General features: G+C 37.0%; 1 protein-coding gene across 6 annotated transcripts in view; it reads right to left on the bottom strand.

Moving 5' to 3' along the window:
* Window positions 1-13,324, bottom strand: part of LOC119855598 — a 155,242-nt gene that overhangs the window by 45,955 nt on the left and 95,963 nt on the right. For all 6 annotated transcript variants that reach the window (XM_043515340.1, XM_038401937.2, XM_043515343.1 and 3 more), the window contains one exon: window positions 10,697-10,927. In XM_043515340.1, the coding sequence (XP_043371275.1) occupies window positions 10,697-10,927 (231 nt within the window). The remainder of the gene's footprint in view (window positions 1-10,696; window positions 10,928-13,324) is intronic.

Below are 13,324 nucleotides of genomic sequence, written 5' to 3'. Positions count from 1 at the left end.
ACGCATGATAAAAGGTGTTGCCCAGCCTGTGTGCTGGGGGGAATGCCTGGAAAATGCTTGGATGACAACCCTGGTGATGATGGTGATGAAGATGATGAAGAGGCAGAAAATAGGTAACACTCCAGGGTCCCGCAGCAGGAGAAGATAGAGGAGAGTGATGTTAGACATAAGCCTTATTTGCACTCCACTTTGCACTCTCTTTCTATATTTCAGTGTGTGTGAGATTGTTTATCTGCTTAGTGGATTTGTTAATAAAGGAACTTTTGATAAATAGCTATTGTGTCTTATGTGCTTCTAAGATCTCTCATTCTAACGATACTGATAATTATATTCCGGATCAGCTTCAGGCTGTTTTTAGAGCTTTTCATTTGTCCCCCTAAAACATCTCCCAAATACATCTCTTTTTTCATTCTTGCTGCTTTGCACACTTCAGTGTAAATTGTTAAATGCAGCCTTAAGAATAGGAAACACTCTACTCCATAGGCCATATCCAGACCATATCTTTGTTTTTCTCGGTCTCCATTCCCTCCCACTTCTGCTGCCAAACAATAAGGTTCAGCAGCAGGAGGCCTGGTCTGATGAGATTTATGAAGCAAACCTCTCTGGCTACCTGTAGCACTGTAATTTCACCAAATACAACATACGTCTCCACTGTGCAGGTGGAAGCTAGGTTTGTCAGCCAAAGTTGCCTAAAAGTCTTCACATCTCTATCTGCCCTTCCCACCATCTTGAAGCTCCTTATAGCAACAGGGCACTGATGGGGCAGGCTGAAATGGAGACTTGGGGGGGAATATAGCTGGCAAGCACAGCTTGGACATGCACGGAGGTACATCCACATCTGAGAAAAATTTTGTAACTCTCTAGAGAGAATTGCTGCTCTGTTGAACCTTAACAAATCTGTCAGAGAAACTTGAAGCTGTGTTTATCAGTTTAATTAGACTGACCCTTTGCCTAGCCTTTGATGCGTGTCCCAGCCCTCAACAGTCACAGGAAGCAATGAGTGGGTTGCCAGATAGGTAGACTTGTAGCCCCATTGATCTGAAAGGTAAAGGATGCAACTCCAAAGCAAAGGTAAATTCTGTATCTGACAAGCCTTCTAGAGCACATCTAATTTGCTTCTGGAAGCGTGCCTCGAAGCCCAGGTAGACAGACTCGCGCTAGCTCTGCTCAAGCTAATACACTATAAATAGCAGTGAAGACATTGCAACAGGTGCAGTAGATTAGCCTAACTACTTGAGAGTCCAAGCCCACCCAAGCCCCTGGATCCACACTTAACTGGTTAGCCCAAGCCACCACCCATGCTACAAAATTGACACTGATATTTTTAGCATGTTAGTTCAAGCAGCTGCTGTGTAGACATACCCCTATAGTTTTCCAGAAAGGAGCAGTCTTCTAAAGAAAAAGACTGGGATTCCTACTGCCAAACCTTACCTGTTGGGAGGAGCCCTGAGGAAGTATAAATGAAACAGAGGGAATGGGCATTTGGAACAATGGGCTCATGATGCAACTTTGGCTATGGCTAGGGTTGCCAGTGTTGGTCTGATATATTCCTGGAGGTTTCATCACATGACATACTCTTTAATTAAATATTAATCTTTAATTCCTGGAGACTCCAGGGCAATCCTGGAGGGTTGGCAACTGTAGCCATAAGAACTAAATAATCAAGATACTCAGTGAATTTCAGTGAGGCTATTCATATTTTTAAAGTTACACAGGAGCCTAAGCACCTTGCAGAATCAGGTTTTATATGAGCACTCTGCATTCAGAATAGCTAGTTAGCAAAACGGATGCAAACACTGGTTCAGTGTCAGAGCTGAGATGGGGTAAAATGCAGGCTAGTGAGTGAAGATTTACATGGGTTGGGGACCTGGGCTCCTTTCTGTCTAACCTGACTGTCCAAGGGAAGATGCTGCTGCTGTAAGAGTGGGAGTGGGGACTTGGAGAAGGGGAGCAAGCTGAGCAGCATCAGAAAACATAAGTAAATGTTAAATCATGGCACTTCATTCTGCTTGTCATTATGGTTTTGACGAATCAGGAGAATGACAGGTTTTGCATTTAACTGAAAATTTTCAAAAGTGGCCTATGTCTGAGATGTTATGAAAGTGAGTATATAAAAACCCATGAGGACTCTCAGGAAAAATGTTCACAGAGGAATCATTTTTAAAATGTTTCTGCTGGAAAAGTTAGCAAATATTTTACTAAAACAAATAACATTGAAAATTAAATTGTGCTCTGAAGAGTCAGTGTGCTAAATTATGGAACTAAAATCAGTGACTGAAGTGTGAAAGAGACTCCAATGCTGTTTTAAATGCAAATCTCAGTGCAACTTTAACTAAGGAGCTGCTAACTTTGCCTCTATAACAAACAAAGATTAAAAAGAGAACATTAATATGATGGGGAGACAATGTGGCAATGTGTTCAGATTTATTTTGGTTTACTGGAAAATGTTCAATTCCAAGATGTTTTATTTGCTGCTGAAAATAAAATGATCTGTCTTTGTTCTCATTTTTCACAGAAGGATTACATAAACTGAAGACAAAAAATGTGCAGACAGGAATATATGAAATAGCTGTCTTGAAAATGAACTACCTATAGCACATCATCTGGTTGTCCCATAGTTAATTAGTTTTCATGAGAATTATTCTGTACATATAAAAATAGTGTGACCACAACTATTATAATCTATTGCCTAAACAGAGAAAGAATAAAGTAGTACGAAAATTAATTTAGACTTATTTTTCAGCAAAGCTATTTTACATCGGATCCCTGTGAAGTCAAGCAAATGCTGTTACAAAGTAGAGGATTAAAAGCATTTATCCCCTTCTTCATTGTCATTTAAAATCTAGGAAATTTTCATTATGTCATTTCAATATGTCATTAAAAAGAAATTTGTATTCAGATTTCATATATCATGTTCATATCCTTTATATGATTAACTGTTCATGTTTATGATGATTAGCATGTTTCAATGCTGGTTAAAAACAGAGAAATAATTAGTAAAAAAAACCAAAGCTCAATCTTAATTCATAGTCTAACTTTAGATCTCTTTTCCATCAGAATGTTGTACCCCTTATTTTTCCACTAATCTCCTACAGATAATGTACACAGGAGTGAAATCTGAAGACAACACCATGCAAGTGAAAAAAGTAATGAAATGGTAAAACAAAATAGCTTGTTTCATAACCCTTTCAGATGTAAAGAGTTACAATTTGATATGGTGCAAATGATAAACCCATATTTTTTCAAAGGAGAAGAGCAAAGCAGAAGATTGTCATTGAGAAAAATACTCTTGCCAAAGGCAATCTATAATTTCTAAAGATGCAGCTATTGAAAGTGCTCTCAATTTAGTGATACATACAAGTTTTATAGACACAATGCCATTTTTAAGTGGCCTTTCAGGGGGAGTACAAATTGCTTGAGATGCTTTTTAAAAACTTTTATACAGCAAATTACTGAAAAATTCTGTTTTCTGTCACAATGGTCTAAAAATTTCAATACTGTTTCCTGGATTATTCATTTCAAATGTAACAATTAAATTGAATATAGTATATATTTTGATAATGTTAGGAGGTTTCACGTAACTGTAACCAAAATTCAAATAGGTTCACTCATCCACACTATCTGAGTATTGCATGAATCTCAAAACAGTGAGTGATCTTACAGAGTACACAGGCTATTACACTGTATTTAGGCACAAAGCTTTTGTCTTAGATGCTTGTACCCTTACACTACCACTGGTGCAACTTCACCAGTTGGATCAATGATGGGAGTGCTAGAATAGACAGAGAACTAGCCCTTTTTACTACCAGGTTGTGCAATGGTGAAATAATTTAAGAGTCTAGGGTAGATGAAGATATAGTGGTCCATCATCTATGAAGTGGCAATATAGACTGAAGTTAGTTTCTTTTAGCAGTTTATATCAAACATTTAATGATGCTTTACTTATTTTGCATTTTTAATAACAACTTCATATAAATATCTCACTGAACTCTGTCAGTACAAGAGTATAATTTTCATAAAAGTGTAATATATCACTGGATCCAATGTAAAGAGTAACCCAATGTTAACTCCATAGCAGCAGAAGTTATACTATGTTCAACTTCTTCCATACACACTTTCTTTTAATCCCGTCTTCTGTAGTCATCATTCAAGGTATAATTCTCATATTATAGTAATTGATATAAATACGACTTAGTAGCCAATGAGTGGCAATACTGGGCAATGAAGATATATAAGGCACATATTTGGTATTTTGTGGGATGCAATCATCCGTTTATTTCCTCTTTGAAAGGTTGTGTGTGTTTTGTCCTACAGCACTTCATAGACTCGTATTTATTTCAAAACTAACAGAATATTACCAGAAACTTATTACTGCTGCTTCTTTTCAGAAGGAATTATGCTATACTGCACTGGAAGACAGGAAGATTTTGAAAGCAATAAATATCTCAAATCTATTCAAAGATTCATAGATAAAAAAATTGCTAGAGGTTCCCGTGCTAATTCAAAATGCATGTGCCACCTGAATTTCAAAGAAGACTATAAAAATTAATCTCTTTTTCAAATTTGGTGCTGGATATTAGAATTAATCAACTATAAAACTGAATCTCGACACAGTATTTCAAATTCAAAACATATATTCAGAATATTTCAATTATATATACAAATATTTGGGATAGGAATCACAATATTCAAATTCATTTATTCAGCATATAATTAAAATGCTAATTAAGAGTAACAATAGACAAAAATAAAAATATTGCCATATTCGCTCTATGTTATGGACTGGCAACATAAGGCCATAAGGGTTGTTATCTGAGTTTTAAAAAATTCCATAAAACAAATAAGTTTTACAGTGTACTGTGTGCCATACTATGGCTATTGCTTTCCTGAACTGTATACTACAGGGGCTTGATTCTGATCACTCATTTATTAGTTCTGCACTGGAGTCATTCTTTTGGAGTAACATCAGATTTACTGCAGTTTAAAGGGGAGTGAAATTCGACCCCATGTGAACACAGTACTTAGGTATGGATTGGATTGAATTTCTCCTGCATTCTCATCTCATTGTTTATTCAAAAATGTAGCCTTATTACTTAGCTTTCAGAGCAGTTTATCTCGTTCTCCATCAATTGATCATTAGTGCAGTATGCACCTGGCCAATTTTTGCTCATTGGACAGCTGCAGTTGGGAGCAGGGTGAGTGTGTAACACAAACCCTTCATAGGGTAGCTGGTAAATTTGGGTTTGTGGTGTTTTTTTCAACATAGTCAGATACATAGCTGGATTCTATCAAATAGTTTTGGCCAGTTGCAAAAGCCCTTCCAATACAGTGATCTTAGAATTAGAAGGAGCTCCTAGGATATCAAAGTTGGGATTAGAGGTCTGTTCTACATGGACTGATGGTATATTCAACATGGAAGCCATTCTAGAGATCGGTTCATGGAACTATATGGCATCTTTGGATAGTGAAGATGCTGCAGCAGTTCCCACATGACCATCCAGAAATGTTTGTTCTTTATACTAGAGATACAAGGTGGGTGAGGTAATATCTTTTAATGGGCTAACTTCTGTTGATGAGAGAAACAAAGCTTTCAGAGAGCTTTCTTTCAGTGTCCAGTGTCTATTATTGAATTATGCCAATAAGGGGGAATTGATAGCATGTCTTTTGTCAGGGAAAGTAAGCAAAGTGAAAAGGTAACTTGCTTGTCCATATTTGACTCAACACTGGACCGTGGATCTGAATTCAGAGCCAAGCCATTTGGATCCAGTGAAACTAGAGGTCAGATGCATCCGATGAAGTGAGCTGTAGCTCACGAAAGCTTATGCTCAAATACATTTGTTAGTCTCTAAGGTGCCACAAGTACTCCTTTTCTTTTTGCAATCTATGACAGAATTTCTTACGAACAGTGTTACTTCTCCACCAACCAGGAAGTAAAGAGGGGGGGAAAATCAAGATCAGTTATGCCTGACTACTTCCTAATCAACCTTTTTGTCAGCCATCGTTAATTAATAAGATTAATCAGACTGGGACTTTTCAGCTTACAAAAGAGATGGCTAAAGGGAGATATGATTTAGGTCTATAAAATCAGGACTGGTGTAGAGAAAGTAGATAAGGAAGTGTTTACTACTTCTCATAACACAGGAACTAGGAGTCACCAAACGAAATTAATAGGCAGAAGGTTTAAAACAAACAAAAGGAAGTATTTCTTCACACAACACACAGTCAACCTGTGGAACTCCTTGCCAGAGGATGTTGTGAAGGCCAAGACCATATCAGGATTCAAAAAAGAACTAGATAAATTCATGGAGGATAGGTCCATCGATGGCGACTAGCCAGGTTGGGCAGGAATGTTGTCCCTAGCCTCTGTTTGCCAGAAGCTGGGAATGGGTGACGGGATGGATCATTTGATGATTACTGTTCTGTTCATTCCCTCTGGGGCACTGGCAGATAGGGCTGATGAAAAATCTTTGATTCAGAATGCACAGGTGTGGAGCACCCACAGGGACTCTACTCAAATAAAAAGTATTTTTCTTGCATATTCCATGTATGTTCCAATGCAACCCACATTCTTGAGTCCTTATTCAGCCCTACTGAATACACAATTCTCACTTCCTTAAGCACCCAGTTATTCCAGGGCTATATATAGTCCTTGCATTTGAGATGTCTAATATTCTTTAATGCTTCTTTTAGTCATCTAAATTGCCCATACAGATAGATAAAAATATATGATTTTTAATCAAAAAAATTGCATTTTTTATTTATAACGGACTTTTTAAATTTAAATTAAATACAGGTGTATTTTTTTAAATAAATCCATTTAAAATTAATTTTGAAAAATGACACACTATGTTAAGGCCTAAACATAATATATTATATTAAAATCATTTAAATTAAATAAAAAAAATATTAAGCAGCACATGTTTGCTGTTAAGTTTTAAAGAAAATTAAACCATTGAACTGAAGAAAGTCACTTCCTAAGCACCTGAAATCAGTTTGCTGAAGTGCTAAACCAGCTTGTTGCAGCCGTTGCCTCTTCTGAAGGCACAAAGAGAATATTCTCTTTATTTCAGTTTATTCAAATAGTTCAGTTCAATGACCAGTTCATTCAACGTTAAGAAACCAACTGGGAATTGAAAAAGCAGGAAAGTTTGTTTTCCAATCTACAAATAAAAATAAGTGTAAAAAGGATGTAATCTATTAGTTCTAAAATCTTGAAAGACATGATGACCAGAAACAATCAAATCAATTTACTAACTACAAATAATACTGCCTTTGTATAATAAATAATTTAGTTTAAGTGCAAAACATATTTTGATAAACTTTGTTAAACTTTTTCTTATGTATCCAGCACTTTTAAGGTAGTTTTATTTAATAAAAAAATTAAAATACTGATTGTGCACTTTTAATTGCATTTGAATTTCCATCCAAATAGAACTTGACACAAATTACAAATAAAAAACTAACCATCTGAATAAATGTAAATTAAGCAATGTAATTTCTTAAATAAATAGATAACAGTGTATCCTTGTCATCAGCAAAAAGAAACTCCACGTTTCGGGTAAGGGCTATATGTAGTTGCAAACCAATATATTTCAAAGGTTACCAACTAATAAGAATCAACGTTTTCTTAGGAAAGTAACTGAAAAATATACATGCAAGACATGATTAAGATCTGTACATACATTGCTTTGATTTAAATCAATCCACCCTGCAAAATCAGGATTACAAACCCTGAAACAACTAACTTCAATCTAATAACTGAATGCAGGCCCTCCAAGGATCAGAGGGTGGCCAAGAATGTTACCACAAGAAACTCTATGTACACTTCATGATAAGGACCAGGTCTACACTGGAGTGCTTTGCTGATATATACTTACCGATATACATATATCCATACTGCTCCTAGTGTGGAAGCAGCTTATGCTGGCAAAACTGCACTTTTATTCCAGTCCTGTCAAATGAAATAAGTTGTTTCAAAAGAAGTGCAGTTTTGCTGGTATAGCTGTGCCTACACTAGGGGCTTTTGCTGGCACAGCTGTCAGGCACAAATCACATACCTGATCGATATAGTTATGTTGGCAAAAGTTTGTAGTGTAGATCTGGCCAGTCACAAGACTATCTCTGGGAACACTGCTGAACTCAAATCCATTCAATGTTTCATAGCCCTAATCCTGCAATTTTTTACTCCTAAACCATATTTTTTAATCATAACAGATAATATGAACTATGCAAAATTACAGTATTTACATAAAGTCATTTTAAATCCATGAAAGACTTATTAGAATAAGATGGTCCAAAACAACCTTCTGGTGTGGAAAACCACATACAAATCACTCTTCACAATAAAAAGAATGTATATATAAGAAAAAAAACCACTAAACCAGTCTCCAAGGCCATATCAATAACCATTCTCCAATGAGGGCAGTTGGGGAGCAGAGCTGTACCCCTTCCAGTCAGATGATCAGTTCTCCCTTTTGGATTCTAAAACTATTTTCACTTGCTACTCATCTCCCAAAGCTTGAATCTCACACCTAAGGTTGGAACCCCAAGAATGTGGATATGTTGTAACTCATGTACATTTCAAGATTTTAATGGTCCTTTTAGACTTCAGAACAACAAAACATTTTATTTATTCTTGGTTGAAATATATTCATGTTTTTAAAGCAGCCTGAAGGTGCAAAGCCAATGCAAACTTAGCATCAGCCCCTACTCCAGTAGAAACAGAGGTGTACACATTCCTTTATGTACTAGAAGCATCTGGTATTTGGGTCAATCAGATTTTATAGATACATGTTGCACACAGTCAGAGTCCAGATTTTTCTTTTTTAATCAAGTTCAGCTTTGAACTGCGCCAAGCAAAACAAAGAATAGTTTGGTGCTACATAACAGCGAAGGCAGTAATAACATGGAACTAATTATCTTAACAAGATCACTATGTTATGACTAAATTATATATTTATACAAACATTCTATAAATCCTATATGTGGAGGGGTATCCATGTGATAAGCTGAAAAGGCAAATGACAAATTTATAACATGCTTTTGCAATTTGTCAAATGCCTATGAGTATGTCAATTTATCTTTAATTCATGTTTCAGAGTAGCAGCCGTGTTAGTCTGTATTTGCAAAAAGAAAAGGAGTACTTGTGGCACCGTAAATTTATTGGAGCATAAGCTTTCGTGAGCTACAGCTCACTTCATCGGATGCATTCATCTTTAATTCATCTCCCTCAAGATTTGTCTGAACATATCAAACCCTTCAACAGCTTCAAAAAGCTACAATTTTAAAAATAAAAACAACCTTCCAGAGAAAAGTTTCTTCCAGCTCCCCATCAAAGTTGCTGCTGCCTAAGGCACAGGAGGGACAAAATTCTGTCTTGTACTAGTGACAGCTTTTGTAGACATCAAGATATCACAGCTTTAAAATCTGATTCATATATTGGTGGCTCTGCAATACTAAAAACTGGAGCTTTATACTTTGGGAAAAGGAGAATTCTGCCTTTCCAGTTATACAGTACACTAATCATTTGTAGTTTCACCAAATTGTTAATAATACAACAATCCCAATCTCATGTTTATATCACTCCATTATGTATATTCTTCTCTAAGCTATATTTTTAAAGGCAGAGAGACTAAATTGTCCTATTAAGCAGCTAATGAGAATGATTGCTACAGTAGTAAGAAAGTAACTGAGGTGATAGAACCAATAATCTCTTTTATAACCTCACACCAACACCCTGCCTAAACTAGGAAAATGAAGTGGGTTTAGAAAACATTTTAATTAACATTCATTTTAAAATTGTTAATTCTCGCCATTTAGCATGTTCCATAGATAAAGACAGAGATGTTGAAAAATATGTTTGCTGGTTGTGGTCAACGCTAATCTTCAGATCTTCAGTAGTACTTGTATATGGTCCAACAATCATAGATTTTTAGACAGTTCCTGGGCCTGTGGTTCACTTTAACGAACTTTCATGAACATGAAAAATGCCAGATTGACAGTTTTGGAGATTGATATTTACCCACATATTAAATATTGCAGGTGCAAGCAAAGTGCAGACTTTCCCAAAATGACCTGCCAGTATTCCTAAAACCTTTTTTCCTGGGTATAAGGGTAGATCAATATCCATGGCACATTCAAACCTTGCCTTCTCTACAAGATGCCCCACAAGCATGCCAAATGTCAGTGTTTATGATATCTATCAGGAATTAGCCTGATACCACCAACTTATTTCATATGGATGACCAAGCAAAACAGCCGAGAGATAGTCCTGGTTGGTCATTTCTAAGTGGGTCTGGCTTTGCATCATTGACCTAGGAGATGATAAACTCCATTATTAATCTTGTGGATCAGTAATGTTCCAAGAATGATCTTTCTTTTTTTCTACATTCCTCCACTAAACACATTCAGGCATGCTTGTTTATCAGCAAAATTACTTTTATATAGCTCAATATGGACAATAATTGCACAGTATTTTATGCTGATAAAGAACTTAAATTACAATCAACCTTTGCTCAACTTAATTATCTGAAATGCACAGAAACACAACTCTCTGCCTCAATGGATGCATGCGGGACATACACACCTGAAAGTAATAAACATAACACCGAATCATGAAAAATGCTGCCGAAACCTTCTAAAATAGCAAGATTTTATGAGTGAATTTAAAAATATGAAGCCTTGACTTGTAACTCACCCAAGGTGCAGATGGTACAATAAGTGTCAAAACAAGCAAGTCACTGCAGCATTCCTCCAGAGATTGATGACATCTAGTCACATGATTTAGCAATCTAGCATAAAAAGCAGTTGGTAGTATCTGATGAGCTTTCTCACAGGACTCCTGTCCTGGGGCAAGTATGAAGCTCAGTGTTTGCCTCATGGCAAGCAGGTGTTTGAACAACTTGCTGAGTTTTCCTTCAAGAGCACTCTGTAAAAACAAAAAGGTTAAGGAAAGAAATGATAAACATTGTGAAATAAAAGGAAGTTAATTATGCTAGGTGAAAGGCCAAAAGTTCTGTGTAAGCACCTGCATGAACAACCACAAGTATGCCGACATTTATAAAACAATCTCCTGGGAATTTATTGGAGATGTCAAACTTTAGGCACTCTGCCTTTTCTTTTTCTCCCCTCCAAACCATCTGTGGATAATATGTGTTGAGGGGGTAAGATATGACAAAGCATGAAATACAACAAATTGCCAGACTTTTAGCCTCTTACAACAAATATGAAAACAAAGATCAAAGCCGTCATATAGACTGGGCTAATTGTTTGGTTTTTCTAAAGAACAGCTGAAAGCTAGTATAAAAAAATATTCAAACTTCTAAACAACCAGAATATAAACAAAGCATAAACAAGAGCATGTTTATCTTATACCTACCACAGAATCTTCTTATGTCCTTTTCCTGTTTAAACCTTTAGCCAGCTGGACACTCAATTTATTGAACAGCATGTTTTCTTTTACTAACAAGAGATCATTTTAAAGATCGAGAACTTATTCTGAAGCGAACTCCATGAAAGGAACACACACTTTAAATGGATATATACTGAGGTAAATGAGAAAGGAGATACACAATCATATAACATCACTACCAGACACACCAACACAACTATAGCATGCTTCCCAAATTTAAAACAGAAACCATTTACAATAACCCACTATACAAACACATTCTGATTCAACACTTTATGTATATTTTATCTTAAAATATGAGCATTTGCTTATAAATTATATTTCATCTCCTTAATAAAATTTTATTCATATCTGTATTTCTTGGTTGTAAAGTACTCATTTGTTGTGTCCCATAATTGCATATAATTCAGTATTTTAATCTACTAAGATACTGCTCTTCCATTTCATTAAACAGACAGACAGCAGTGATCACCAACAGAAAATTAGCTTACTTTTGGATTCTTTCCACAAAGCAAAAAAGGCTGTAAGAGAGAGTTGTGCAACTAGATTCAAAATCAAAACAAAGCCATATTGTTCAGATTCTACTTTGGTGCAAAATTTTCTAGCATTTTTGCTAGAGATTGCTTGGCATTTTCCACATGCCTTATGAGGTCAAAACCACTTGCCATGAACACTAATGGTTAGCTCTGACTGAAAGGAAAGTTACAAGAGGCCCAATGAAAGTTAACTACTTTTCTGAGGAAGCTCCACACTTGGATCCTGCCTAGTTGTTTGAGTATTGCTCAGTTCCCAGATGGATTAGTGAACTTTTTGATGGTGCTTCACCAGTTAATCACCTGCCCCAGAGGGAACTCAGTGACAGTCCCATGCCTAGTGTAGAATAAAGGGACCTGTGTAGTCTGTGGCACAGTGAACCTACATTAGGTGTCAAGCCCACCTGCTTTCAGAAATGCACTAGAGCTATATTATACAAAAAAATGAAAGATCTGGGGAAGTGTTAACTGATTGAAAAATAGTTACCAAACTTACGAATTTAGTGATTCAATTCTAAATTTCACCATGCATGACAATACACATGGGGCTATATTCAGTGCTGTGGCTGCTTTGCACTCCCCCATGCTTGGCACAAAACAGCTCTAATGCTGGTGTAGCTGATTGTGAGAGTGAGGCTATGTCTATACGACACGCACTACAGCAGCCCAGTTTCCTCACTGCAGCTATGCCACTGTAGTGTGATAGTATAGGCACTTGCTACAGCAGTTGAAAGAGGTTTTCCACTGCTCCAAGAGGTAGAAGGTAGGTCATTGGCAGAACTCTTCTCTTGACCTAGCAGTGCTATACCAGGGCTTAGAGCGGCTTAATTTTTCACATCCATGAGCAATGTAGCTTGGTCAACTTATCTTTCAGGAATAGACCAGGCCTCTAAGGGTATGTATACATTGCAATTAGACACCCACAGCTGGCCCATGCCAACTGACTCAGACTAAAGGGCTCAGGCTAAGGGGCTGTTTAATTGTAGACATACGGGCTCAGGCTTTAGCCTGAGCTCTGGGACCTCTCACCTTGTAGGATCCCAGAGCTCTGAGCTCCAGCCGAGCCCAAATGTCTTCACCTCAATTAAACAGCCCCGTAGCCTGAGCCCCATGAACCCAAGTCAGCTGGCACAGGCCAGCCACAGGTTTTTAACTGCAGTGTAGACATACCCTGAGGATACAGTGACCAGATGCCCTGATTTATTTGGGGCTTTATCTTATAAAGGTGCCTATTAGCTCCCCACTCCCTGTCCCGATGTTTCTCACTTGCTATCTGGTCACCCTATTTGAGGATCACTCCAGCATAGGGAAATGTTCCAATGGCATAAAGCAAGCCTAGTGACTCCTGACCAGGGAGAAGGGGGCAAAGGCAGGTCTTCCA

Source organism: Dermochelys coriacea, chromosome 5 (assembly GCF_009764565.3).
Source record: "Dermochelys coriacea isolate rDerCor1 chromosome 5, rDerCor1.pri.v4, whole genome shotgun sequence".
NCBI classification, from domain to species: Eukaryota; Metazoa; Chordata; order Testudines; family Dermochelyidae; genus Dermochelys; species Dermochelys coriacea.
The sequence above is the reverse complement of the archived record's forward strand: the minus strand, read 5'-3'. Positions and strand labels throughout refer to the sequence as shown.